Here is a 27,500-nt window from a genome sequence, read left to right on the forward strand (position 1 = left end):
GTAATCTGCTTCCAATTAATTAAAGTGACAAACTTAGCAAGCAGTGACATTTGCCGCGCTCCTACGTGGCTAGCTCAATGCTAACCGTAAGAGGCTAGCTAACTAGCCTAGCCAGTTGCTATCAGACAGCATAGCTAGCAAGCCCTGAAACAGCCCTTAAACACGTCTGAACACGCTATTTGGGATTTTTTAATATTTCCCGATAATCGTTAAATTATTCTGTTATTAATGAATGGTCAGTTCGGTGACTCCCATTTGAGTATTTATTTTAAAAAAGAAAAAGAAAGTACCTGAGCCAAGATACAGCAAAAATCCCCTTTCAGATTTTTTTGTGATTGGACGACTTTGTTATGTCTGCCTGACTACAAAGCCAGCGTCTATTCTGATTGGTCAGCTCTCATAAATCTACCCGGATACCAAAGGCGGGCTAAATTCGATTCGTCGAGCGGAAATATTTTTCCGACGGAGATTATTCTGATTGGACACGTTTTCCTGGTCTGCCCAGTTACAAAACAGATGAATTTATCTCGCAAAATCTGCATAGCAACAGCCGTCATGTCAAGATTGAAAGCGAAAATACGTCAAATAAATATTTCTTAAACCCAAATAAACATTTCTGTATGTTTTATATGTGTAAGCATGATACAGCGTGCAGGAAAGCAAGGGTGTGCATATAGTATAAATAGAAGACCAATTTTTTGATCATGCCGTCTCAAACAAACTCCACTAAAGTTTTGCTGTTGGTTATTCATTTATGAACTTATTTCACCAACAGCCACTTTGTTCACCAACTTCCTTCATTTAAACAAATATTTCTTGCTTCAGTGGATGTGACACATAAAACACACAAGTTAAACGAAGCATGTTTGATTTATCACATTTATTTTCCATTATACAAAAGTTACAATGAACAGCAGAAAAAAACTAAACGTTAAGTTGCATGTGAGGAGCTGGGATTTTTGACTCTGCAGAGAAACGGCGAGACTTCATGAGTCACTGCGTCTTCATTCAAAACCACTGCAGAGAAACACAGGAAACATGAATTAATGCAAAATAATTCAATGTATATGATCTCACAAGGACTCACCCATCGAAGTCAAAACCTTGACATGGTTTCCCCTTTATCGTAAACAGGGATTTTCAACCTTGTATACTTGCGATCCCTTAATATCAAGCTTTTACCAACAATTGTGACCAGTTAATTAATTAAATTAAAAATGTTTTATCTGAAAATATTTCACAGGCCTCAAGAGAAAAAGATAAAGCTATTAGAGATGTTAGTCTGGTAAAAAAGAAGAAGTTGTTAATCAAATTGGCGCAGACTGCAGGCCACATTGATGAGATTGTTGTGAGATTTTAGTGACTGCTCATCTGAACCTTCACTTAAAAAAGCTGAGCTTAACTTAGCAGCAGCTTTCCTCATTGTTTTTACAGGTTTATTTCATTTTACTTAAAATCATACAAAAGAAAACAGCCTAAAAATGTGTTTTCTCTGTGACCTTTGACCCTACCTGACCATGTGAGCGATGTCCCAGTTGGTTTCAGAGGACAGAGGACCAATGATCTCCACGCCCTCTTCTGTTACGATGGCGATCTCATGCTGAAAGAAAAACACATCAATCATTAAGATCCAATAAAACATCAGTTTAACGACAAAACAACCACTGAGAAACATACAGAGCTCAGTCTGTTTTTAATGCTGTCACTCTGTATTTCATGAAAGTGAACAGAGAGAGATTTCAATTTATAAACATGAACAAATTAAAAAGTTATGTGTTACATGTAACTCGAACACCTACTTTAAATTGTTAGTCTAATGCAGGGGTCTCCAACTCCGCTCCTGGAGAGCTACCTTCCTCGAATGATCTGCTCGTTATCAACCAACTGAAGTGTCTCAGTTGGTAACGAGCAGATCATTCAAATCAGGTGTGTTGGAGTACGGAGAAACCTGAAACATGCAGGAAGGTAGCTCTCATCCCTGCTCTAATGTATGTGCAATTAATTCACAGTTTTTACATTTTGTGTATATAATAAATATATTCTACATAGTTTTTCTCTTTATATTTTCTATACTTCTTCGGGCGCAGCTGTGGCTCAGTGGTAGAGCTGGTCTCTCAATTGTAAGGTTGGTGGTTCGATCCCTGACTGCTACAGTCACATGTCAAAGTGTCCTTGGGCAAGACTCTGATTGGGCCATTGGGTATGACTGGGCATAGATCAGATTGGATGTTGGCAACTAGGCCTTTGCCCTAAGTGTGTGAATGAGTGTGTGAATGTGACATGTAGTGTAAAAGCAGCTTTGAGTGGTAAGACTAGAAAAGAGACGAATAAGTAGAGTCCATTTACCATTCATACTGCAGTTTGTATCAGAGCAACTGCAACGGCATCCGCTAGTATTTTGGTGGAAAATTAACTCGTATCTGTTCAGTCGATGACTCACTTCAGTTACTTTGTTTAAACTAAGTTAAAAATAATTTACAATTTACTACAATAACATTTAAAACCAGCTGACAGTGGATCAGCTCTGTCGTCTCTCAGGATGGAGGTAAAGTGAACTCACCCTGTTGTAGGAGCGAGCGTCTCTGTAGTAAAGCACTTTAAGGCAGCGCTCCACCAGCTCCCGAGCCTCCTGTTTGGTGATCTCCACTTTGTTCTCCACCACCTCCCTCATCAGAGGCTGAACACACACACACACACACACACACACACACACACACACACACACACACACACACACACACACACACACACACACACACACACACACACACACACACACACACACACACACACACACACACACACACACACTTAAGTTTTCAACACATACAAAAACATGAACTGAAGCGAAGAGAAAATGTTTAAGATTTATTGATCAGCTCTGTTTTAGTATTTTTCTATATTTCAATGTGTTAATAATTGAATCTAGATGATAAAGTGACGTGTTTGGAGACTAACAGGTGATAAGTGTAGATCTCCAGATCACACGTGAGTCACATTAAAACTCTCCTTCATGTCAGATTTATAGTTTAAATCAGGACGCCCAGCGCTCATATTATATGCTTTAAAAAAAGGCTTCTGGTGTCATGATGTGTCGTGTACAAATTGAACGCACATTGAGGTAAAAATAGTTGCTGGATGTCAAAGGACTCTGATCGGGACGTCCCTACATGTTCCCCATCAGATGGAACAGATGTGAGACCCAGTCAGATCACAAACCTGCAGCTGTAGTGGAACCAGAGCTTAACATCAGGGGAAAACTAGCTCTCTCACCTGAGCCAGGTACGCTCCGAAGCCTGTGGCCACTGTGGGCGCCTCATAGGCCACACCCAGCTTGTCCACGTAACCTAGGAAACTAGTAGGAGGAAAGATGGCAGAGCTCAGATTATGAAGTTTAGTTTTGACATAAGTGATGCAGAGTAAAAACAAAGAATAAAACAGGAAACAGGCGTCACCTCTCTCCGTTGTAGAAACCTCCGATCACCACCGTGTTCCACAGAGGATTCATCTTGCTGCGGCGGTTGTACATCACTCTGGTCAGCCAGGAGTGGATGGCCTTTGGACTGTAGCTGTGTCCGTCACCCAGCAGCTCCTCGTCGATACTGACAGGGACAAACAGTCAACATCACAACAGAGATATACATTTGTTATATTAATGTCTGTGTGTGTAACAGAGCAGCAGCTTACACCATCTGTTCGATGACCTGTTTCAGATACTGGTAGTCGGCGTAGTCTCCTGAAGCTCCCAGGATGGTGTTGCTGTTCACCTGAAGGAGAACGTAAACTGTCACCACAACAACTTTTCATTTATTTACAGCTGAGGTTGTTCTGTTAGCAGCGAGCCGCACCTTCATGAGGCGCGAGATGTTCCTGAAGCGAGCCAGCGAGCCGTACGAACCCAACATGTCGGCTGCGATGATGACGCCGCCGGTGAACTTCACCCCGAGAACCGACGTCCCGGTTACCATTGGGTTACTGCGGGGCGAGAGAGAGAGAGAGTGAGCAAGGGATTATTCTCTTCAGTTCCTACCTGATATTTAACAAACAACAATATAAATGCAGGCTGTAGCTAACACCAAGGTTATATCAACTGTATTTTTTTTCAGGGTATTCCTGAAAATGATATAAAAATATAAAATATTACTACAATCGTATCACTCAGGAAAAAAAATCACTCTAATTAAATGTAGTTATTCTTGCTGTTAACACGTTTTGATAGTTCACCTTAAACACATCTTTGAACTGACCCAGGTAAGTTAGAAAGATGACTAGGTTGCAGTTCAAACGTTATTATTTGTATTAAAGTGTTTATAAACTATTTATTAAAATAGAAAAAAACCTTTAACCCGAGTCAAAGCTGTTTGTGCTTCATCACAAATTAATGAAGTTCCATCACCTATAAATATAAACAGATCGTTGCCCCTGCAGACCCCCATCTCTTCATCTGTCAACATGATATATTTAATTACTTTGATATGAAAGAGCCAATCCGGAAATTGGAGTCGCTACCACCAGCTAATAAAAGGAAGTCGCATTTGATAAATAACCTAAAACATTGGTTCATTAAATATGGTTGCTGCTTTTTTTTTTATTGTGCGTTTTTGTTTCAACAGAACTTTAGTCTCCATGAGTAAATGCACTTACATAAAACTCATCAAACTGGCAGTAAAAGTAATTTTTAATAAACCTGGTGCTAACCAAATGATCTTGAAACATGATATTTTAACCAGCAGCAGTGTTTAAAGGTCGGGAAACCTCTCAGAAGAGTTAAGTTACCTGACAGTAGTTAGCTAACAAGGCTAACGGTTAGTCAGCTAAACAGAAAGAAACAAATGGGAAAAACAAACGACGTTTCCAGAGTTATGCTGACCAATAAAGAGTCTCGTCTTTTGTTTAAGTTAAATAAATACGTCTCAGGTATTTATGTTGAGCTTGATCTCTTAAACAAAAGTAAATAATAAGCTGCTTAGCAAAGCCAGCTAGCATTTCTCCATGATGATACAGCACTGCGGCGGAGCTCAAAGCGAAACCGACAGCGCAGATTGGTGTTAAATTAACGTTGGAAGGTCCCGGTTCATCCGGAGCGGATCACTCACAGTGTGTGTTTGACCGGCCCGCATGCTGTACCCGGCCCACTGCTGCCGCCGGGGAAAGAGTAAAACTGTCCGGGCTTTGGTCCGTTCTCCCAAAAATTCAGCTTCAAACCGCTGGACTCCATGTTGAAAATCTCTGGAGGAAGTGACGACACAGCGTCTTCTTGTTGGTATTCATTTGACGTCATGGAGCAGCGCTGTACCGCCGCCTGCTGTTGGGAAGAACTGCAGAGATAGGAACCAGGGGAACCCTCTGGGTCCTCAAGATATTCAGTGAAGCCCTTTCTTTATTTATTGGTGTGAATGCTGAAAGCATTCACAGCATATGTTCTTCTACTTTATTTTTATTATTATTATTATTCCGCCGCGTTTTTTGGCTCGCTTCTTCTTCCACAAACTTCAACCGATTCAAACCATTCAAACATCAAAATGTGCGGCTCATTCAGGACATTATGGCTATGACTTTTGGTATTCATAACCTTCAAAACTTCCGAGTTATTCCCGTTTTTCCCGAAAAAATGCCCCATCTGGAATGAATGGGAAAAAAATTTAAGCTCTTAAAACTTAACACTAAATTCAACCCTCCATAACTCATTCATACTTTCACGTAGAAACTCCATTCCACTTTTAAAATATTCACACATCATTCAACTTTTTCATAGCATTCATACTTTCTTCACAGGAACCTTTCAAAGCACCTAAAGTTTTCGCAAAACGACTGAAAAATGTCCAGCATTAGAGTGGGTGATGTCATCGCCAGAGGGGGGATGCTGTGAAAAATCACCTCGGAACTTTCCCAAACAAATTACAACAGCGCACAGAATGTTCCCTCCACATACATGAAAAATACATCAAATCGAAGGTAATCTTGTGCTGCTCGTGATAAATGGCGGCCCAAAGCCAAAAAATGTACGCTTTTGCCACTAGATGCCTCAATGTCACAGAAAGTTGCCCAACTGCCCCATCTGCTCTAATGTTAAACATTTCTGGAGAACTCCAAATGGAAGCCCTTCTTTCTGTCGCCGCCATGACCACATTCTTGGCAGTAGAGACATTAAATTCGAATGACAGCTTCCTCAAACCCTTGTGATGCTCATATTAAATATTTTGTGTTGATAGCATTTACGGTCTTGGCACAATGGCAGAAGATTGAGAGGGTGTTTTCAGCTAAAATCTCAGTAAAATCAACTGCTCAGCCAAGGAGCCACACAGCTGCTGCTAATTAACCCAGAGCCTCTCCTCATGAGCCATCACCACGGCAACTGCTGAGTTCAGCTGGGGGTCACTTGAGTTCATTTGGAGCTCAGTTGTCACACTTACACACCCAGGACGGACATTTTAACACTATCTTAGGCATTTTTCAAGGCTGCTCTTCCATTTTAAACTCCTCCATCATCCTCATCACCTCCTCAGTCATCTTCCTAACCTCCAGACTGACTCTCATCACCTCTAACCTAACCTTTATTAACTCCCCAGTCATCTTCTTCACCTCCAGACTCATTCATTCATATCTTCATTCAACATTAGCAGTTCAGCAGTAGCAGTTAAGCATCAGCTCTTCCACAACATATTCCATATCTTTCATACTTATATTCATTCAACATTCAACTGCAGCATTAGCAGTTTAGCGTCAGCTCTTCAACAACATATTCAACGACATTCATACATTACATTCATTCAACATTCAACTGCAGCATTAGCAGTTTAGCGTCAGCTCTTCAACAACATATTCAACGACATTCATACATTACATTCATTCAACATTCAACTGCAGCATTAGCAGTTTAGCGTCAGCTCTGCAACATATTCCACATCTTTCATACTTTTAATTCAGTCAAATTTCATGCACAGCATTAGCTGGAGCAGTTGCAGACAGCATTAGCAGATTAGCGTAAGCTATTCAGCAGACAGCATTCACACTGCAATTTCTTCAGAAATTGCATTTTCTAGTTATTATTGTCATTGTATGTTTTTAAAATTATTTTTTATCCTATGAAATTGTTTTTTCATTTATATTTTTTATTTTTATTCACTTAAATAATAGTTATAACTTCTAGATTGCTGTTATAAACATGGACATGGACTTGTCAAACAGAGGCTTAAACAGAATAACAGAATTGGGAAATGGACCAATCACAATTTTTTGTCTGACGGTATCTGGGTGAAACAGTGACTCCCCCTGCAGGCAGGGCCTTCAGAAGCTGTGCGATGACGAAGGCGTGTGTAATGTAAGTGAATGTGAGCATTACTTTGATATGACAGGTGTCTTAGCCTATCATATCATGTTGTAAAGCCATTTTGGGCACAGAAACCTTTAATATGCTGAAGGTCCGTGTGACATCGGGCTCTGGCTATTGCTTTTATTGCTTTGTTTGTTTGTTGCCACGTGTGGTCACACGGTCCCGTTGGAGGGTCCAGGAGGGTCCGGGGCCATGGCGCCAAAGTATCATCATCCTTAACTGAAGTGAGAGTAGAAATATTTTATTCTTTAAAAACTCAATAAAGAGGAAATGTTCTACGTTCACAATGTTACATACATAAATGAACAATATGATGAGACTGTTACTGACTGATGTAATCTGTCAGTGTGTGATTGAGGTGCTTTGTTAGTCTGACGGTGAAACAGCGCGCGGCAACAAACTGCAGTAGTGAGAGCAGACTGATGTCATTCAGTTCAGGTGTTGCCTCTGAGTTGTATTCACAAATATTCAGTGACTGCTGAACGTTCGGTAAATGTTACACTGCAACACGTTCATCTCTCTCAGGTTGTTACGACTGTCGTGAGCTGAAATGCACAGCGCAATGAATTGAACTAAAACGTCACATTTTGAAATGTTTGGCTTTAACTGAAAAAGTTGTCGACACAAAACTGCTGTAAAGAAAACAAAAGATGAAACTGTCAGATATTTAAAGTCTTTTTTTCTACTGAGAAAATGAATGAACAGAGAGACGAGCAGAGAGCACAGGTGAGGACAGGTTCACTGTGACAGGCAGCAGTGTTGTTGTTCTGCTTTCAGAGGCTCACACAGGTAAGATACAGTCAAACGTCTTCAGTTCATTGTGTTCCTGTCTCGATTTGGTTTTCTATTTCAGTGTCACCTGTGTTAATTAGCCTCACCTGTCCCTGTTTAGCCCCAGTGTATATAGTCTTTGTCTTCCCCTGTGTGTGTGTGTGTGTGTGTGTCTGTCTGTCTGTCTGTCTGTCTGTGTGTGTGTGTGTGTGTGTGTGTGTGTCTGGGTCCTCTACACTGTTGCTTGTATCCTCAGTACTGACAGTATGTGTAGATGTACTGATGACAGCTGTTTTAAATGCTGTTTCTTATTAAAACAGAGAAACAACGTGCTCGGTTCAGACGGTGGCGGGGAATAACTGAGTACAGCTGGAGGTATTTGTGTACTTTACTGTAGTATTACCATTTTATGATACTTTATATGTACATTTTACTCCACCACATTTATCTGAAGGCTGCAGTTTCTGATTAAAGTCGTTTAAAACACTTAAATCAACTTGTAATATTATATATAAATACTACAAAAACTCCATCTTTATATTTAAAGAAACACATCCAGGTTTGATTATTTGCTTTTATTTGACTTGTGATCTGATTTCTGTTGACTCTCAGGTGTTTGTACTCTGATCCTCAGTCTTCACTGTTCAGGCATCGCCTCAGCGCCCGCCTCAGGGCCCGCCTCAGCGCTCGCCTCAGTGCCCGCCTCAGTGCCCGCCTCAGGGGAAGATTTCTTTTGACAAAAATCTGCGAGAACACAAGAGGAGAATAATAACCACATGTTCTTTGGGTATTTGCTATTTCTTGGAGCTAAGAGAAGGTAAGACAGAACTGTATTAATCCTGAAGGACATCCTCGTGCAGGTTCAAAGAGGACAGAATATGAGCAGCACAAGAACAACTACGGAGCCCCAGAAGGTGATATTTTCAATCTTCTTATTATATTGTGCAAATGTAGCTGATAGTGATTCCACTGGCCGTCATTACTTTGCTAATTTATGTTAATACTGTTAATGAGGTGTTGTGATTAGCATTACACCTGGACTGGCATTATGTGTGTAACATGAGCGCCCTCTGCTGGAGCCCCTGCAGACCTGCGCCCCATGTTGTGTTGACATGTAAGAAGCTAATACAACAACAGTTTGTTCTCTGTGTTTAAGAGTTATTCATCCATGTGGTGTGTTGTGACGACACTGATTCGCTGTAGACTCATTCTCACCACCGTGTTATGCTCTGCTAGCTCACACGCACACACACACACACACACACACACACACACACACTCCACAGGTGGCCGTGAGAGAGCCGACATGTTTCTGCTGTTACCAGAATAAACGGGCTGTGGGAGCCAACAGTGAATGTTTCAGGTTCATTGGTCTTTAAGTTATTATTATATTTACAGTTACAAGAAGAAGCAGTGAAAACTTGTATTGCACTACATGATGAATGTACAGATAGCGCATGATATTAAATGTTAGTTTACATGATAGTAATAAAAATGAATTCTGCACAAGAGTCAAAGTGAGGCATGAAATGAGCTTCATGTCCTCGGGAGGAGAAACACAACACACTGACCTGCAGCTCCTTTGAAGATGAACTCTCTGTCAAGAGAGAGTCCCAGACACACGGCCAGCTTCTTATAGTCGTCATGGGACTCTTTCATCTTCTCAATGTCCAGATGATGCCCCTCCCTCTCTGAGACACACACACACACACACACACACACAGACACACACACACACACACACACACACACACACACGACACTGTTAAACTGAATCTCATCAAAATTACAGACATTTTCTTAGATGTACGTGTTTGTTTATCCTTCAAAATATTGAATCTCTTGTTTAATGTAAAGGTCATAATCAGTGTGTGTGTGTGTGTGTGTGTGTGTGTCTGTGTGTCTGTGTGTGTGTGTGTGTGTGTGTGTGTGTGTGTGTCTGTGTGTGTGTGCGTGTATGTGTGTGTGTGTGTGTGTGCGTGTGTGCGTGTATGTGTGTGTGTGTGTGTGTGTGTGTGTGTGTGTGTGTGTGTGTGTGTGTGTGTGTGGTGAGTTTACTGTAGATGAACAGGAACTCTTCCTCCTCGCCTCTGTAGGACATGACCAGGCAGTCGTCGCAGTTCTCAAAGAACTCTGCTGTGAATGACTCGTTGACATATTGAACAACCCCATCCGTCTCCTCCACTAGCACAGAAACACACAGACACACACACACAGACACACAAACACACAGACACACACACACAGACACACAAACACACAGACACACAGACACACACACACACACACACACACACACAGACACACACACACAGAAACACACAGACACACACACACAAACACACAGACACACAGAAACACACAGACACACAGACACACAAACACACAGACACACAGACACACAAATACACAGCGTCACTTTGGTTTTACAGCAGTGGTACAATAGATATCGCTGCTTGTAACTGAATTTGACTTTATTTACTTATTTTTTATCTTTTGCATCTTTGTTTTAGTGACTCATATATATTTTGTGTGAAACTATCTTGGTTTAGTGGTTTATCACTAAATAATATATATAACCCTAACCTTATACAATTTTACAATGTCACTGACAGGCAGTGTATAGGGCTTTTTTTATTTTTTTATAATAATCATCATCAGCAGCAACATTAACAAGATGAGTATAGTCTTCATCATCATCATCGTGAAAATCCTAGTCAGCATAAACTACATCCTCGATGGCATCATCATCAGTAGCATCAATATCATTAAGGTCAGAGGTCACAAAGAGCTGGGTCTTTAGCTTCTTCTTAAAGGTCCAAGGGACTCTGCGGATCGAGTGGAGTTTGGTAGCTCGTTCCACCACCGGGGGGCGACAGAGGAGAAGAGTCTAGTTAGAGACTCAGGGCCCTGTTGTGATGGGAGCACCAGGCGCCTTTCATTGGCAGAGCGTCGTGGGCGGGACGGAGTGTACACCTGGACGAGGGCGTTCAGGTAGGCAGGAGACATTTTTGTTGCTGTTTTGTAAGCGAGTGACAGGGTTTGAATTTGATGTGAGTGACAGCTGGGAGCCAGTGGAGGGATATGAACAGTGGAGGGATACGAACAGTGGAGTCTCGTGCTGTTTTGGGTTGATTGAAGACCAGTCGCGCTGCTGCGTTCTGGATCCTCTGCAGAGGTTTGAATGTGCTGGAAGGCCTGCCAGGAGGGAGTTGCAGTAATCATTGCGTGATATCAAGAGCGCCTGTACCAGCAGGTGTGTTGCATGCAGACAGGTAGGGTCTGATCTTCCTGATGTTGTACAGGGCAAAACGACATGACCGAGCAATCGAGGCCACGTGAACCTTAAAGGTTAGCTGGTCGTCATCATGACGCACAGGTTCTGGGCAGACTCAGTGGGTATGAGTTCAGTTTGTCCGAGCTGGATGTTGATCTGTGGTTGCATAGAGGGACTGGCTGGGATGACGAGGAGCTCAGTCTTGGATAGGTTGAGCTGAAGGTGGCGTTCTTTCATCCATTTAGAGATATCGGCAAGGCATGACGAGATACGTGCTGGGACTGTAGTGTCGTCTGGTGGGAATGACAGGAAGAGCTGGGTATCATCCGCATAGCAATGGTATGAGAAACCATGGTAGCCAATGATTGCAGCAGGTGAAGTGGTATATCCTGAAGAGAGAAGGGGACCGAGCACTGACCCTTGAGGCACCTCTGTGGATAAGCTGTGGAGTTTGGACACTTCTTCTTTCCAAGATACTCTAACAGATCTCCCTGAGAGGTCGGACATGAACCAGAGGAGGGCAGATCCTGAGATACCAAGCTCAGAGAGAGCAGAGAGGAGGAGTTGGTGGTTCACTGTGTCAAAGACAGCTGACAGATCTAGCAGCAATAGAGCTGAGGACTGTCCAGCAGCTTTAGCCAGACGCAGTGATTCTGTTACCGACATAGTTCTTGGACAGGAAGTTAGTGACTTGATTAGAGACTGTGCGTTCAAGTATTTTTGACAGGAAGTGTAGAAGTGAAACTGGTCTGTAGTTTTCAACCTGGTTTAGGTTGAGGGTGGGTTTTTTGAGCAGTGGGGAGACCTGAGCCTGCTTGAATGCAGTGGGGAACACACCCACTGACAGTGAAGAGTTGACAGACACAGATCTTGTTTTGATAATAAGCAGTCTTTGCAGATTTTAAACAGGTGGAAAAAGATGCAAGTTGTTGATGGTAGTCACTGAGGTCAGTGGACTCTCTGGATTTACGCCACTTTCTCTCTGCTGCCCTGAGCCCTGCCCTTTGCTCTCTGATGACCTTAGTGAGCCATGGACTACAGGGGGCGTTACAAGCTGGTTTGGATACTAGAGGGCAGAGTTTGTTTAGAGAGGAGGCTCGTGAGGAGCAGAGTGTGTCTGTAGCCTCATTTACACAGAGTATGGTGAATTCCTTATGAGGGTGGTAGCCAAGACCTCATTAGAAAACTGGGTTGGTGTAAGGGATCGGATGTTTCGGCAGTATGAGAACAGAGTTTGGAGGACTTCCGGTGTAGAAAAGGTGAATTGGATGAAGTGATCTGACAGATGTAGGGGGGTGACGGTCAGATATTCTGTGGGGCAGATCCTTGTAAAAATGAGATCCAGAGTATTACCTGCCTTATGTGTGGGAGGGGGAGGGACCTGTTTGAGGTCAAAAGAGGACAGAAGAGACAGGAAGTCTGTTGCCTGGGCTTTGTCCATGTAAATGTCTCCCATGACAATAAGTGGTGTGCGATTGGCAGGTATGTCTGAGAGTAACATGTCCAGTTCCTCAACAAAGTTGTCCAGATGGTATCCTGGTGGGCGGTATATGACGATAACATTAACTTTGATGGGAGCAGTAATCATGACTGCATGGTATTCAAATGATGAGTTCTTGCTTAGTGGGGTGAGCTTACTGAATTTCCAGTTTTTGGAAATGAGGACACCTGGACCACCTCCACGTCCAACAGAGCGGGGTGTGTGTGAGAACACTGTGTCTACAGAGAGTGCAGTTGGTGTGCCAGTTTTCTGGACGAATCCAGGTTTCAGTCAGGGCAAGTACCTGAATATCTGACAGCTTTGTAAGTGCTTGGATAAATTCTGTTTTATTTACAGCAGACTGGCAGTTCCAAAGGCCAAAGTTAATGGAGTGCGTAGATGACACTGTTCTGAGTGAGGAGAGGTTGTTGGAGTTGTGTTGTCTGTGAAAGATGCATTTTTTTTTCTATACCCATGAATGACAGGAATTTGTTTGTAGCACATGTTGCCTTAGGCAGGCAACAAAGTGACTTTGCTCGGTGGACTCGCGCAGGTAGACTCGCTGGTCTTTTCCCATTTTGGACTCGCGCAGGTAGACTCACGGGTCTTTTCCCAATTTGGACTCACGCAGGTAGACTCGCTGGTCTTTTCCCAATTTGGACTCACGCAGGTAGACTCACGGGTCTTTTCCCAATTTGGACTCACGCAGGTAGACTCGCTGGTCTTTTCCCAATTTGGACTCACGCAGGTAGACTCGCTGGTCTTTTCCCAATTTGGACTCGCGCAGGTAGACTCGCTGATCGTTTCCCAATTTGGACTCACGCAGGTAGACTCGCTGGTCTTTTCCCAATTTGGACTCGCGCAGGTAGACTCGCTGATCTTTTCCCAATTTGGACTCAGGCAGGTAGACTCGCTGGACTTTTCCCAATTTGGACTCACGCAGGTAGACTCGCTGGTCTTTTCCCAATTTGGACTCACGCAGGTAGACTCACGGGTCTTTTCCCAATTTGGACTCGCGCAGGTAGACTAGCTGATCGTTTCCCAATTTGAACTCGCGCAGGTAGACTCGCTGATCTTTTCCCAATTTGGACTCACGCAGGTAGACTCGCTGGACTTTTCCCAATTTGGACTCACGCAGGTAGACTCGCTGGTCTTTTCCCAATTTGGACTCGCGCAGGTAGACTCGCTGATCGTTTCCCAATTTGGACTCAGGCAGGTAGACTCGCTGGACTTTTCCCAATTTGGACTCACGCAGGTAGACTCGCTGGTCTCTTCCCAATTTGGACTCACGCAGGTAGACTCACGGGTCTTTTCCCAATTTGGACTCGCGCAGGTAGACTAGCTGATCGTTTCCCAATTTGAACTCGCGCAGGTAGACTCGCTGATCTTTTCCCAATTTGGACTCACGCAGGTAGACTCGCTGGACTTTTCCCAATTTGGACTCACGCAGGTAGACTCGCTGATCGTTTCCCAATTTGGAGTTGCGCAGGTAGACTCACGGGTCTTTTCCCAATGTGGACTTGCGCAGGTAGACTCAAGGGTCTTTTCCCAATTTGGACTCGCGCAGGTAGACTCGCTGGTCTTTTCCCAATTTGGACTCGCGCAGGTAGACTCACTGATCTTTTCCCAATTTGGACTTGCGCAGGTAGACTCGCTGGTCTTTTCCCAATTTGGACTCGCGCAGGTAGACTCACTGGTCTTTTCCCAATTTGGACTCGCGCAGGTAGACTCGCTGGTCTTTTCCCAATTTGGACTCGCGCAGGTAGACTCGCTGGTCTTTTCCCAATTTGGACTTGCGCAGGTAGACTCAAGGGTCTTTTCCCAATTTGGACTCACGCAGGTAGACTCGCTGATCGTTTCCCAATTTGGACTCGCGCAGGTAGACTCGCTGATCTTTTCCCAATTTGGACTCGCGCAGGTATACTCAAGGGTCTTTTCCCAATTTGGACTTGCGCAGGTAGACTCGCTGGTCCTTTCCCAATTTGGACTCACGCAGGTAGACTCGCTGGTCTTTTCCCAATTTGGAGTTGCGCAGGTAGACTCACGGGTCTTTTCCCAATTTGGACTCACGCAGGTAGACTCGCTGGTCTTTTCCCAATTTGGAGTTGCGCAGGTAGACTCGCTGGACTTCTCCCAATTTGGACTCACGCAGGTAGACTCGCTGGTCTTTTCCCAATTTGGACTCGCGCAGGTAGACTCGCTGGACTTTTCCCAATTTGGACTCGCGCAGGTAGACTCGCTGATCTTTTCCCAATTTGGACTTGCGCAGGTATACTCAAGGGTCTTTTCCCAATTTGGACTTGCGCAGGTAGACTCACGGGTCTTTTCCCAATTTGGACTCACGCAGGTAGACTCGCTGGTCTTTTCCCAATTTGGAGTTGCGCAGGTAGACTCACGGGTCTTTTCCCAATTTGGACTCACGCAGGTAGACTCACGGGTCTTTTCCCAATTTGGACTCGCGCAGGTAGACTCGCTGATCGTTTCCCAATTTGGACTCGCGCAGGTAGACTCGCTGATCTTTTCCCAATTTGGACTTGCGCAGGTATACTCAAGGGTCTTTTCCCAATTTGGACTTGCGCAGGTAGACTCGCTGGTCTTTTCCCAATTTGGACTCACGCAAGTAGACTCGCTGGTCTTTTCCCAATGTGGAGTTGCGCAGGTAGACTCACAGGTCTTTTCCCAATTTGGACTCACGCAGGTAGACTCGCTGGTCTTTTCCCAATTTGGAGTTGCGCAGGTAGACTCACGGGTCTTTTCCCAATTTGGACTTGCGCAGGTAGACTCAAGGGTCTTTTCCCAATTTGGACTCGCGCAGGTAGACTCGCTGGTCTTTTCCCAATTTGGACTCGCGCAGGTAGACTCACTGGTCTTTTCCCAATTTGGACTTGCGCAGGTAGACTCGCTGGTCTTTTCCGAATTTGGACTCGCGCAGGTAGACTCACTGGTCTTTTCCCAATTTGGACTCGCGCAGGTAGACTCGCTGGTCTTTTCCCAATTTGGACTCGCGCAGGTAGACTCGCTGGTCTTTTCCCAATTTGGACTTGCGCAGGTAGACTCAAGGGTCTTTTCCCAATTTGGACTCACGCAGGTAGACTCGCTGATCGTTTCCCAATTTGGACTCGCGCAGGTAGACTCACTGGTCTTTTCCCAATTTGGACTCGCGCAGGTAGACTCGCTGGTCTCTTCCCAATTTGGACTCGCGCAGGTAGACTCACTGGTCTTTTCCCAATTTGGACTTGCGCAGGTAGACTCAAGGGTCTTTTCCCAATTTGGACTCACGCAGGTAGACTCGCTGATCGTTTCCCAATTTGGACTCGCGCAGGTAGACTCGCTGATCTTTTCCCAATTTGGACTTGCGCAGGTATACTCAAGGGTCTTTTCCCAATTTGGACTTGCGCAGGTAGACTCGCTGGTCTTTTCCCAATTTGGACTCACGCAGGTAGACTCGCTGGTCTTTTCCCAATTTGGAGTTGCGCAGGTAGACTCACGGGTCTTTTCCCAATTTGGACTCACGCAGGTAGACTCGCTGGTCTTTTCCCAATTTGGAGTTGCGCAGGTAGACTCACTGGTCTTTTCCCAATTTGGACTTGCGCAGGTAGACTCGCTGGTCTTTTCCCAATTTGGACTCGCGCAGGTAGACTCGCTGGTCTTTTCCCAATTTGGACTTGCGCAGGTAGACTCACTGGTCTTTTCCCAATTTGGACTTGCGCAGGTAGACTCACGGGTCTTTTCCCAATTTGGACTCGCGCAGGTAGACTCGCTGGTCCTTTCCCAATTTGGACTTGCGCAGGTAGACTCAAGGGTCTTTTCCCTATTTGGACTCGCGCAGGTAGACTCGCTGGTCTTTTCCCAATTTGGACTCGCGCAGGTAGACTCACTGGTCTTTTCCCAATTTGGACTCACGCAGGTAGACTCGCTGGTCTTTTCCCAATTTGGACTCGCGCAGGTAGACTCGCTGGTCTTTTCCCAATTTGGACTTGCGCAGGTAGACTCAAGGGTCTTTTCCCTATTTGGACTCGCGCAGGTAGACTCGCTGGTCTTTTCCCAATTTGGACTTGCGCAGGTAGACTCACGGGTCTTTTCTCAATTTGGACTCGCGCAGGTAGACTCGCTAGTCTTTTCCCTATTTGGACTCGCGCAGGTAGACTCGCTGGTCTTTTCCCAATTTGGACTCGCGCAGGTAGACTCACGGGTCTTTTCCCAATTTGGACTCGCGCAGGTAGACTCGCTGGTCTTTTCCCAATTTGGACTTGCGCAGGTAGACTCGCTGGTCTTTTCCCAATTTGGTCTTTTAACAATTTGGGCTGACGCTTTTGCCAACGCTACAGCTTAGCTTGTGTGTTTATATTCCAGGAAGTGCTGCAGTTGAACCAGGAAGTGCCACGGCTGAACCCTCCCTGTTTGATTTCACATCAGCAAGCAACAGAGGGTGTGACTCTTGTTAGCTGACCTCACCTATTGATGCTCAGAGAGTGAAGCTCAGCCGTAACAAAGCCTGACAAAGACCAGTTCCAATATCACTTCAAAAATCAGAGCTTGTTCTTATGTAAATACATATGTAATATATAATATATATAATGAACTGTATATATATATTATTACCTGTGCTTGACTACAGTCCTGCATGTTCAGGTTCATGTAAGGTGTTGGAGTGTTTATGCAACTCACTGGCATGTTCCACGCGCAGCTTGTGGCTGTCAGAGGGTATTGTCATGTTAACGCCATACGTCGTACACAAACCATTGCTGAAAATAACACACACACAAACCTGTCAGACACATCTACACACCTTTACCTGACTTCTCGTCATATCTTAAAGGCAGGGTTATAATTCAGTTCCAAACTAAGAACTTTGATTTACTTTAATAAAGTTCAACAATACAAATTAATGTTTTATTAGTTATACACCTGAGCAGTTCAAATTCAAATACCAATGATGCTAATTCAGTGTTATGGACATATAGCAACACCTGTGTGTCAGAGAGGTGTGCTGTTAGTGACATTAAAGGAGTTTAGGAGTGAACTGATGTTACAGGATATATTGGACTGTATCTTCTTCTTCTTCCATTAACATGTTCACATTAACATGATGTGTTTAGAAAGGAGAATGATCCAACTCGTCATATTTGGTGATGTTTGTTTGCTAATAAAATATGATAAATTACATTCTGTTACACATGCTAGTGTTAGTCCCTCCAACAGGCTAACATCCCCTGCTCTTTACGTAATGTCAACCTAGTTAATTTTCACAGCTAACACTGAGCTATAAAGTATATTTAGCTGGTTTTCAAAGCATAATTACAGCGCAGGTTAAAGTGTTGAGACGTGAAGTCTCACAGGTATGATCACATTCAATGAAACATTAAACACTAACTGTGCTCATGTCCTTACTTGGTGAGAGGTCGATTTGCAACTTTATACAAATCTCTTTGCCAAACAAGGGCTGGTAAGAACACGTCTCTTTATCCAAACATTCATAAGTGATACGTGTAACTGTTGCACGTTAACCTGCGGAGGAGTCGTGCACATGAGACTCTGTGCGTCACTGTAAACAAGGACTCCAGTCTGCAGCTCAGCTCATTGACTCCTGTGCTCGCATGACCACTTTCTGCACCGCGTTCTGTCCATATGGATGCTCTCTCTCTCTCTATCTCTGTCCCTTTGCTCTCTCTCTCTATCTCTGTCTGTCTGTCTCTCTCTCTCTCTCTCCCTCTTTCTCTCTCTCTCTCTCGCTCTCTCTCTCTCTCTCTCTGTCTCTCTGTCCCTCTTTCGCTCTCTCTCTCTATCTCTGTCTGTCTCTCTCTCCCTCTCTCCCTCTCCCTCTCTCTCTCTCTCCCTCCCTCTCTCTCTCTCTCTCTCTCTCTCTCTCTCTCTCTCTCTAACTGCTTCATCAGGCAGGGAGAGCGTCTGAGGCAACCAGCAGATGTAATGACATGAATAATCAGGTTTTAAATCTTGCTACAAAAAATAGAATAAATAAAAAAAGTTGTTGTCCCACCAGTGTTACAATGAACACTATGCCCTTGTTGCCAAACATGACTCCAGCAGCTAACTAACCCGTGTTAACTAGTTAACATAAGCCGTGTAATCACTCACAGGAACACATTCCTCTCCAAGAGCGAGATACCGCTGTTGTCAGCGAGGAAATGGAGCTTGACACGGGAGATGTTGAGTTTGTCCACTGGGAATATCTCACTCTTAAAGACGGACCAGACCAGAACCCAGTCCCCGATAACCTGCAAGAAGAGGGCGACAGGTTAAACAAAAGAGAGGTTCCGCTGAGGACGTGATCGTCTCTTCTTCGTTATAATGGCCTCGATTGCTCGGCCGTGTTGATTTGCCCTGTACAACATCAGGAAGATCAGACCCTACCTGTCAGAGCATGCAACACACCTGCTGGTACAGGCGCTCGTGATATCACGCATTGATTACTGCAACTCTCTACTGGCACTGCTCATATCCCTCCACTGCTCGTTATCCCTCCACTGCTCGTATCCCTCCACTGCTCGTATCTCTCCACTGCTCGTATCCCTCCACTGCTTGTATCCCTCCACTGTTCGTATCCCTCCACTGTTCATATCCCTCCACTGGCTCCCAGCTGTCACTCACATCAAATTCAAACCCTGTCACTCGCTTACAAAACAGCAACAAAAACGTCTCCTGCCTACCTGAACACCCTCATCCAGGTCTACACTCCCTCCCGCCCACGACGCTCTGCCAATGAAAGGCGCCTGGTGCTCCCATCACAACAGGGCCCTAAGTCTCGAACTAGACTCTTCTCCTCTGTCGCCCCCCGGTGGTGGAACGAGCTGCTAAACTCCACTCGGTCCGCAGAGTCCCTTGGACCTTTAAGAAGAAGCTAAAGACCCAGCTCTTTATGACCTCTGACCTTAATGATACTGAGGCTACTGATGATGATGCCATCGAGGATGTAGTTTATGCTGACTAGGATTTTCATATTAATGATGATGACTATACTGATCTTGTTGATGTTGCTGATGATGATGATGATTATTTAAAAAGAAAGAAGATAAACACGGCCTGCACTCTGCCTGTCAGCACCTGTGTCCGATCACACCTGAAGCTGTGTGTTGGCTCTTTCTGAATTCGTTCCCTCCTGCCTTGATCGTTGCTTGTCTTGTAAAAACTCTCAGATGTTCGTCGCTTTGGACAAAAGCATCTGCTTAATGAAATTGTAACAACCAAGCTGAAACACACTCACCTTGTGCAGGTCTTTAGCTGGAACTGTTATGTTCAGACCGTCACAGTCTTCGGGGCCGGGGGCTGCGTTGGTGCCGACGGCCGCCAGCAGCAGCAGCAGCAGCGTTGCTCTCTTCACACTCATCCTGCTCTGAGACGAAAATCAAAAACACCTGGCTCTTTGCTCGACAGCAGGCGAGAGGAGGGAAGCAGGTGGGTTTTACAGCAGCTCCATGCCCACGCCTGACCCTGAATCAGTCCACAGGGTGTATAGTCTGTGTGTTATTGACCTCTCATTGATTTCTGCCTTAATTCTACGTCTGTTTGTTCCCAGAACTGTTTATGTGTCAAAGTTGAGTTAAGGCAAGGTCACGGCTTTAGATCACATTGAAGCAGGTGATTCCATGTGAGCCACAACAATTTAACAGAGTTCATGATGCTCATTTTAAACGTTTCCAAAGGCTTCCTGACTCTTTTAGAAGTTCATGACAAGTGAAATTATCACCAGTGAGCCGCTCTGAAAGGTGAGCACCTCCATACTCAACGGCCCCTCACACACATGAACAGCACCCCTGATTTCCCGACATTGTCCTGGTGGGCAAACGGCCGATACAGACATGTTCCTGCCAACCTTCTAGTAAATTGTCTGCATGAAGTCGAGGTGAGCCAATGTGTGAACGCAGCAGGTAACAGGAACATTCACCATTAGCGAGTGGGCGGGGCGATGGTGTTTATGTCATATGACCAGTGTCAAACCAGAAGAGCGAAACAAAACAGGATGATTAAAGATACGATCTGGAATATTTCAGTTTCATGCTCTTGAGCGCCACCCACTGGTGATAAACAATAATTATAGGAGCACACTTAGTTTAAGCAGACATCCACGATTGGCTCCGGTTGTAACTCTGGATTTTCCTGGCCGACGGCTTTGTAAACTAAGAATGCCATGAAGACCACTTGTGGCCAGACTTCTCCAGACAGTAGATGGGTGTACCTGGGTCCCACTGGTTTCTGCCAGTTCTGAGCTGATGGCTCTGCTGGACATCTTCCCATTTGGAAGGGAAATAAGCTCGATGTGTTTTTCACCTGCTGCACTAAGTTTCCTCGGCCGACCACTGCGTCTACCATCCTCAACATTGCCCGTTTCTTTGTGCTTCTTCCAAAGAGCTTGAACAGCACATCTTGAAACCCCAGTGTGCTTTGAAATCTTTGCCTGGGAGAGACCTTGCTGATGCAGTATAACTACCTTGTGTCTTGCTGCTGTGCTCAGTCTTGCCATGGTGTCTGACCTGTGACATGAAACTGTCTTCCACAGCCTCACCTTGGTAGCAGAGTTTGGCTGTTCCTCAGCCAGTTTTAAGCCTCCTACACAGCTGTTTCTGTTTCACTTAATGACTGTGTTTCAACCTACATGTGACACTGATGATCATTAGCACCTGTCTGGTATCATTGGTTGATCATACACCTGACTATAATCCTACAACATCCCTGACTGTGTGCAGGTGTACCTGTAAGAACTGCTGCTGGTTTGAAAGCAAAGCGTAGTAACACCAGATACTGATTTGATTTAGGTTTTCTTTTGTTCGCTCACTGATCATTTTGTAAATTGATCAAAATAAACATTATTTATATTTTTGAAAGCATTATTAGTTTACAGCATTTTTTCACACCCTCATCTGACGGTGATGTAGATGATAAGGATGCACACACGTTAGTGTGACACCTGACTTGTTTCTGTGCTCCTTGCCAGGTGTGGAAAAGGGTTCATCCTCTGACCGTCTTCCTTCTTCATGTTTGCTTTAACAGGTTTAAAAAGGAGCTCTAACCTAGTGTCGGCAAGTTAATGCATCTAAGGAAATGTTGTAATATTTAATATTTGGTTGTGATAGTCGTCCATTTTGTCCAAATGAACCCCCCACAACTGATTGTTGTGGAGCACAGATCGGGATCATTCCAGTTAAGGAATGTTATTATCGGACTTTAACGATCTTTAATGATTCACATTCCCCCTTAAGATCAGACGTAGGGTCAGACATTTTTCAGAATAGCAGCACACATCAGTGTTTGAGTATTGGCTTTTATTGTATTAGTGACACATGTGCTTTGTGTGGACACTCTGAGGTTCCACTCAGGCCTCTTCAGCGGGCACCACGGGGACCGCATCGGGGACCGCCTCGGGGACCGCCTCGGGGACCGCCTCGGGGGCCGCCTCGGGGACCGCCTCGGGGACCGCCTCGGGGACCGCCTCAGGGACCGCCTCTGGGGCCGCCTTAGGGACTGCCTCAGGGACCGCCTCAGGGACCGCCTCAGGGGAAGATTTCTTATGACAAAAATCTGTGAGGACACAAGAAGAGAATAATGACCACATGTTCTTTCTGTATTTGATATTTCTTGGAGCTAAGAGAAGATAAGACGGATAAGAAAATTCTTCAGCCTGATTCCTTCAAAGTTACAAGACAAAATAAAAGTAGCACAAAAATAACGTCTCCAATGAGCCCCTGAAGTGGCTGGTATTTTCTATCTTGTTATATTGTGCGAATGTAGCCATGTTAAAGATTCCACTTGTCATCATTTACCATTTGTCTTTATTTTGCTATTGATTTGCTGATTTAAAATATTTAAATAACAATGTATTCTTATTAGCCTTACACTGGGACTGATATTTTGTAACGTGAGCGCCCTCTGCTGGAGCCCCTGCAGACATGAGGGATGTGCCCCATGTTGTGTTGATATGTAATAAACTCTGCCTGATGCATTAAAATAAGTCGTTAAAGTTCTGTTTGCCCATGAGCTGTTTAATGATGACACTGATTCTCTGTAGAGCAGTGATTCACACCTCCTCCTCCTCCTCCTGACGAATCACCACCCAAATACCCACCCAAAATATTACAGTATTTACAGTTACAAGAAGAAGCAGTGAAAACTTGTATTGCACTACATGATGAATGTACAGATAGCGCATGATATTAAATGTTAGTTTACATGACAGTAATAAAAATGAATTCTGCACAAGAGTCAAAGTGAGGCATGAAATGAGCTTCATGTCCTTGGGAGGAGAAACACAACACACTGACCTGCAGCTCCTTTGAAGATGAACTCTCTGTCAAGAGAGAGTCCCAGACACACGGCCAGCTTCTTATAGTCGTCATGGGACTCTTTCATCTTCTCAATGTCCAGATGATGCCCCTCCCTCTCTGAGACACACACACACACACACACACAGACACACACACACACACACACACACACACACACACAGACACACACACACACACACACACACACACACACACACACACACACACACAGACACACACACACACACACACACACACACACACACACACACACACACACACACACACACGACACTGTTAAACTGAATCTCATCAAAATTACAGACATTTTCTTAGATGTACATGTTTGTTTATGCTTCAAAATATTTAATCTCTTGTTTAATGTAAAGGTCATAATCAGTGTGTGTGTGTGTGTGTCTGTGTGTCTGTGTGTGTGTGTGTGTGTGTGTGTGTCTGTGTCTGTGTGTCTGTGTGTCTGTGTGTGTGTGCGTGTATGTGTGTGTCTGTGTGTGTGTGTGTGTGTGTGTGTGTGTGTCTGTGTCTGTGTGTCTGTGTGTCTGTGTGTGTGTGCGTGTATGTGTGTGTCTGTGTGTGTGTGTGTGTGTGTGTGTGTGGTGAGTTTACTGTAGATTAACAGGAACTCTTCCTCCTCGCCTCTGTAGGTCATGACCAGGCAGTCGTTGCAGTTCTCAAAGAACTCTGCTGTGAATGACTCGTTGACATATTGAACAACCCCATCCGTCTCCTCCACTAGCACAGAAACACACAGACACACACACACACACACACAGACACACAGACACACACACACAGAAACACACAGACACACAAACACACAGACACACAGACACACAAATACACAGCGTCACTTTGGTTTTACAGCAGTGGTACAATAGATATCGCTGCTTGTAACTGAATTTGACTTTATTTACTTATTTTTTATCTTTTGCATCTTTGTTTTGGTGACTCATATATATTTTGTGTGAAACTATCTTGGTTTAGTGGTTTATCACTAAATAATATATATAACCCTAACCTTATACAATTTTACAATGTCACTGACAGGCAGTGTATAGGGCTTTTTTTATTTTTTTATAATAATCATCATCAGCAGCAACATTAACAAGATGAGTATAGTCTTCATCATCATCATCGTGAAAATCCTAGTCAGCATAAACTACATCCTCGATGGCATCATCATCAGTAGCATCAATATCATTAAGGTCAGAGGTCACAAAGAGCTGGGTCTTTAGCTTCTTCTTAAAGGTCCAAGGGACTCTGCGGACCGAGTGGAGTTTGGTAGCTCGTTCCACCACCGGGGGGCGACAGAGGAGAAGAGTCCAGTTAGAGACTCAGGGCCCTATTGTGATGGGAGCACCAGGCGCCTTTCATTGGCAGAGCGTCGTGGGCGGGACGGAGTGTACACCTGGACGAGGGCGTTCAGGTAGGCAGGAGACATTTTTGTTGCTGTTTTGTAAGCGAGTGACAGGGTTTGAATTTGATGTGAGTGACAGCTGGGAGCCAGTGGAGGGATATGAACAGTGGAGGGATACGAACAGTGGAGTCTCGTGCTGTTTTGGGTTGATTGAAGACCAGTCGCGCTGCTGCGTTCTGGATCCTCTGCAGAGGTTTGAATGTGCAGGAAGGCCTGTAATGATCCAGTGGCAGTAATCATTGCGTGATATCACGAGCGCCTGTACCAGCAGGTGTGTTGCATGCTCTGACAGGTAGGGTCTGATCTTCCTGATGTTGTACAGGGCAAAACGACATGACCGAGCAATCGAGGCCACATGAACCTTAAAGGTTAGCTGGTCTTTAATCATGACGCCCAGGCTCCGGGCAGACTCAGTGGGTATGAGTTCAGTTTGTCCGAGCTGGATGTTGATCTGTGGTTGCATAGAGGGACTGGCTGGGATGACGAGGAGCTCAGTCTTGGATAGGTTGAGCTGAAGGTGGCGTTCTTTCATCCATTTAGAGATATCGGCAAGGCATGACGAGATACGTGCTGGGACTGTAGTGTCGTCTGGTGGGAATGACAGGAAGAGCTGGGTATCATCCGCATAGCAATGGTATGAGAAACCATGGTAGCCAATGATTGCAGCAGGTGAAGTGGTATATCCTGAAAAGAGAAGGGGACCGAGCACTGACCCTTGAGGCACCCCTGTGGATAAGCTCTGGGGTTTGATCACTTCTCCTTTCCAAGATACTCTAACAGATCTCCCTGAGAGGTCGGACATGAACCAGAGGAGGGCAGATCCTGAGATACCAAGCTCAGAGAGAGCAGAGAGGAGGAGTTGGTGGTTCACTGTGTCAAAGACAGCTGACAGATCTAGCAGCAATAGAGCTGAGGACTGTCCAGCAGCTTTAGCCAGACGCAGTGATTCTGTTACCGACATAGTTCTTGGACAGGAAGTTAGTGACTTGATTAGAGACTGTGCGTTCAAGTATTTTTGACAGGAAGCGTAGAAGTGAAACTGGTCTGTAGTTTTCAACCTGGTTTAGGTTGAGGGTGGGTTTTTTGAGCAGTGGGGAGACCTGAGCCTGCTTGAATGCAGTGGGGAACACACCCGCTGACAGTGAAGAGTTGACAGACACAGATCTTGTTTTGATAATAAGCAGTCTTTGCAGATTTTAAACAGGTGGAAAAAGATGCAAGTTGTTGATGGTAGTCACTGAGGTCAGTGGACTCTCTGGATTTACGCCACTTTCTCTCTGCTGCCCTGAGCCCTGCCCTTTGCTCTCTGATGACCTTAGTGAGCCATGGACTACAGGGGGCGTTACAAGCTGGTTTGGATACTAGAGGGCAGAGTTTGTTTAGAGAGGAGGCTCGTGAGGAGCAGAGTGTGTCTGTAGCCTCATTTACACAGAGTATGGTGAATTCCTTATGAGGGTGGTAGCCAAGACCTCATTAGAAAACTGGGTTGGTGTAAGGGATCGGATGTTTCGGCAGTATGAGAACAGAGTTTGGAGGACTTCCGGTGTAGAAAAGGTGAATTGGATGAAGTGATCTGACAGATGTAGGGGGGTGACGGTCAGATATTCTGTGGGGCAGATCCTTGTAAAAATGAGATCCAGAGTATTACCTGCCTTATGTGTGGGAGGGGGAGGGACCTGTTTGAGGTCAAAAGAGGACAGAAGAGACAGGAAGTCTGTTGCCTGGGCTTTGTCCATGTAAATGTCTCCCATGACAATAAGTGGTGTGCGATTGGCAGGTATGTCTGAGAGTAACATGTCCAGTTCCTCAACAAAGTTGTCCAGATGGTATCCTGGTGGGCGGTATATGACGATAACATTAACTTTGATGGGAGCAGTAATCATGACTGCATGGTATTCAAATGATGAGTTCTTGCTTAGCGGGGTGAGCTTACTGAATTTCCAGTTTTTGGAAATGAGAACACCTGGACCACCTCCACGTCCAACAGAGCGGGGTGTGTGTGAGAACACTGTGTCTACAGAGAGTGCAGTTGGTGTGCCAGTTTTCTGGACGAATCCAGGTTTCAGTCAGGGCAAGTACCTGAATATCTGACAGCTTTGTAAGTGCTTGGATAAATTCTGTTTTATTTACAGCAGACTGGCAGTTCCAAAGGCCAAAGTTAATGGAGGAGTGCGTAGATGACACTGTTCTGAGTGAGGAGAGGTTGTTGGAGTTGTGTTGTCTGTGAAAGATGCATTTTTTTTTCTATACCCATGAATGACAGGAATTTGTTTGTAGCACATGTTGCCTTAGGCAGGCAACAAAGTGACTTTGCTCGGTGGACTCGCGCAGGTAGACTCGCTGGTCTTTTCCCATTTTGGACTCGCGCAGGTAGACTCACGGGTCTTTTCCCAATTTGGACTCACGCAGGTAGACTCGCTGGTCTTTTCCCAATTTGGAGTTGCGCAGGTAGACTCAAGGGTCTTTTCCCAATTTGGACTCGCGCAGGTAGACTCAAGGGTCTTTTCCCAATTTGGACTCGCGCAGGTAGACTCGCTGGTCTTTTCCCAATTTGGACTTGCGCAGGTAGACTCACTGGTCTTTTCCCAATTTGGACTTGCGCAGGTAGACTCACGGGTCTTTTCCCAATTTGGACTCGCGCAGGTAGACTCACGGGTCTTTTCCCAATTTGGACTTGCGCAGGTAGACTCACGGGTCTTTTCTCAATTTGGACTCGCGCAGGTAGACTCGCTGGTCTTTTCCCAATTTGGACTCGCGCAGGTAGACTCGCTGGTCTTTTCCCAATTTGGACTCGCGCAGGTAGACTCGCTGATCGTTTCCCAATTTGGACTCGCGCAGGTAGACTCGCTGATCTTTTCCCAATTTGGACTTGCGCAGGTATACTCAAGGGTCTTTTCCCAATTTGGACTTGCGCAGGTAGACTCGCT

At 44.9% G+C, this 27,500-nt stretch overlaps 3 protein-coding genes and 2 pseudogenes across 3 annotated transcripts in view; all 5 read right to left on the minus strand.

Moving 5' to 3' along the window:
- rfx5 (regulatory factor X, 5) overlaps positions 1-323 on the minus strand; it is a 13,644-nt gene extending 13,321 nt beyond the window's left edge. The window contains exon 1 of the mRNA XM_069681926.1: positions 291-323. The gene's annotated coding sequence lies outside the window, so the exon portion shown is untranslated. The remainder of the gene's footprint in view (positions 1-290) is intronic.
- A 538-nt stretch (positions 324-861) lies between these two features.
- Positions 862-5,226, minus strand: psmb4 (proteasome 20S subunit beta 4). Its single transcript, XM_069681957.1, has 8 exons — positions 5,097-5,226; positions 3,849-3,975; positions 3,688-3,767; positions 3,456-3,602; positions 3,274-3,355; positions 2,561-2,677; positions 1,512-1,600; positions 862-1,017 (listed from the first exon to the last, which is right to left on the minus strand). Exons 1-8 carry the CDS (start codon positions 5,216-5,218, stop codon positions 1,005-1,007), a joined length of 777 nt encoding a protein of 258 aa, XP_069538058.1. The 5' UTR covers positions 5,219-5,226; the 3' UTR covers positions 862-1,004.
- Positions 5,227-8,741: 3,515 nt separating this feature from the next.
- LOC138608563 (saxitoxin and tetrodotoxin-binding protein 1-like) lies at positions 8,742-10,245 on the minus strand. The gene is made up of 3 exons (XM_069681169.1): positions 10,163-10,245; positions 9,676-9,795; positions 8,742-8,848 (listed from the first exon to the last, which is right to left on the minus strand). Exons 1-3 carry the CDS (start codon positions 10,203-10,205, stop codon positions 8,742-8,744), a joined length of 270 nt encoding a protein of 89 aa, XP_069537270.1. The 5' UTR covers positions 10,206-10,245.
- A 572-nt stretch (positions 10,246-10,817) lies between these two features.
- Positions 10,818-20,206, minus strand: LOC138608564 (uncharacterized; annotated as a pseudogene).
- A 4,095-nt stretch (positions 20,207-24,301) lies between these two features.
- The window catches only part of LOC138608565 (uncharacterized), a 7,415-nt pseudogene continuing 4,216 nt past the window's right edge, over positions 24,302-27,500 (minus strand).

This window comes from Semicossyphus pulcher, unplaced genomic scaffold, assembly GCF_022749685.1.
Source record: "Semicossyphus pulcher isolate SPU_LCO1_2020_fin unplaced genomic scaffold, fSemPul1.0.p SCAF_5, whole genome shotgun sequence".
Classification (NCBI taxonomy): Eukaryota; Metazoa; Chordata; class Actinopteri; order Labriformes; family Labridae; genus Semicossyphus; species Semicossyphus pulcher.

Bases quoted from the DNA above. Each gene is read 5' to 3' on its own strand.
- psmb4 (XM_069681957.1), bottom strand. From the start codon at position 5,218: ATGGAGTCCAGCGGTTTGAAGCTGAATTTTTGGGAGAACGGACCAAAG. The intron at 3,976-5,096 runs GTGAGTGATCCG...CTCGCCCCGCAG, and splicing joins GGGCCGGTCAAACACACACT to TAACCCAATGGTAACCGGGA. The intron at 2,678-3,273 runs GTGAGAGAGCTA...GTGTGTGTTCAG, and splicing joins TCGGAGCGTACCTGGCTCAG to CCTCTGATGAGGGAGGTGGT.
- LOC138608563 (XM_069681169.1), bottom strand. From the start codon at position 10,205: ATGTCCTACAGAGGCGAGGAGGAAGAGTTCCTGTTCATCTACA. The intron at 9,796-10,162 runs GTAAACTCACCA...TGTGTGTCTCAG, and splicing joins AGAGTTCCTGTTCATCTACA to AGAGGGAGGGGCATCATCTG. The intron at 8,849-9,675 runs GTCAGTGTGTTG...GTGTTCTCGCAG, and splicing joins CATCTTCAAAGGAGCTGCAG to ATTTTTGTCAAAAGAAATCT.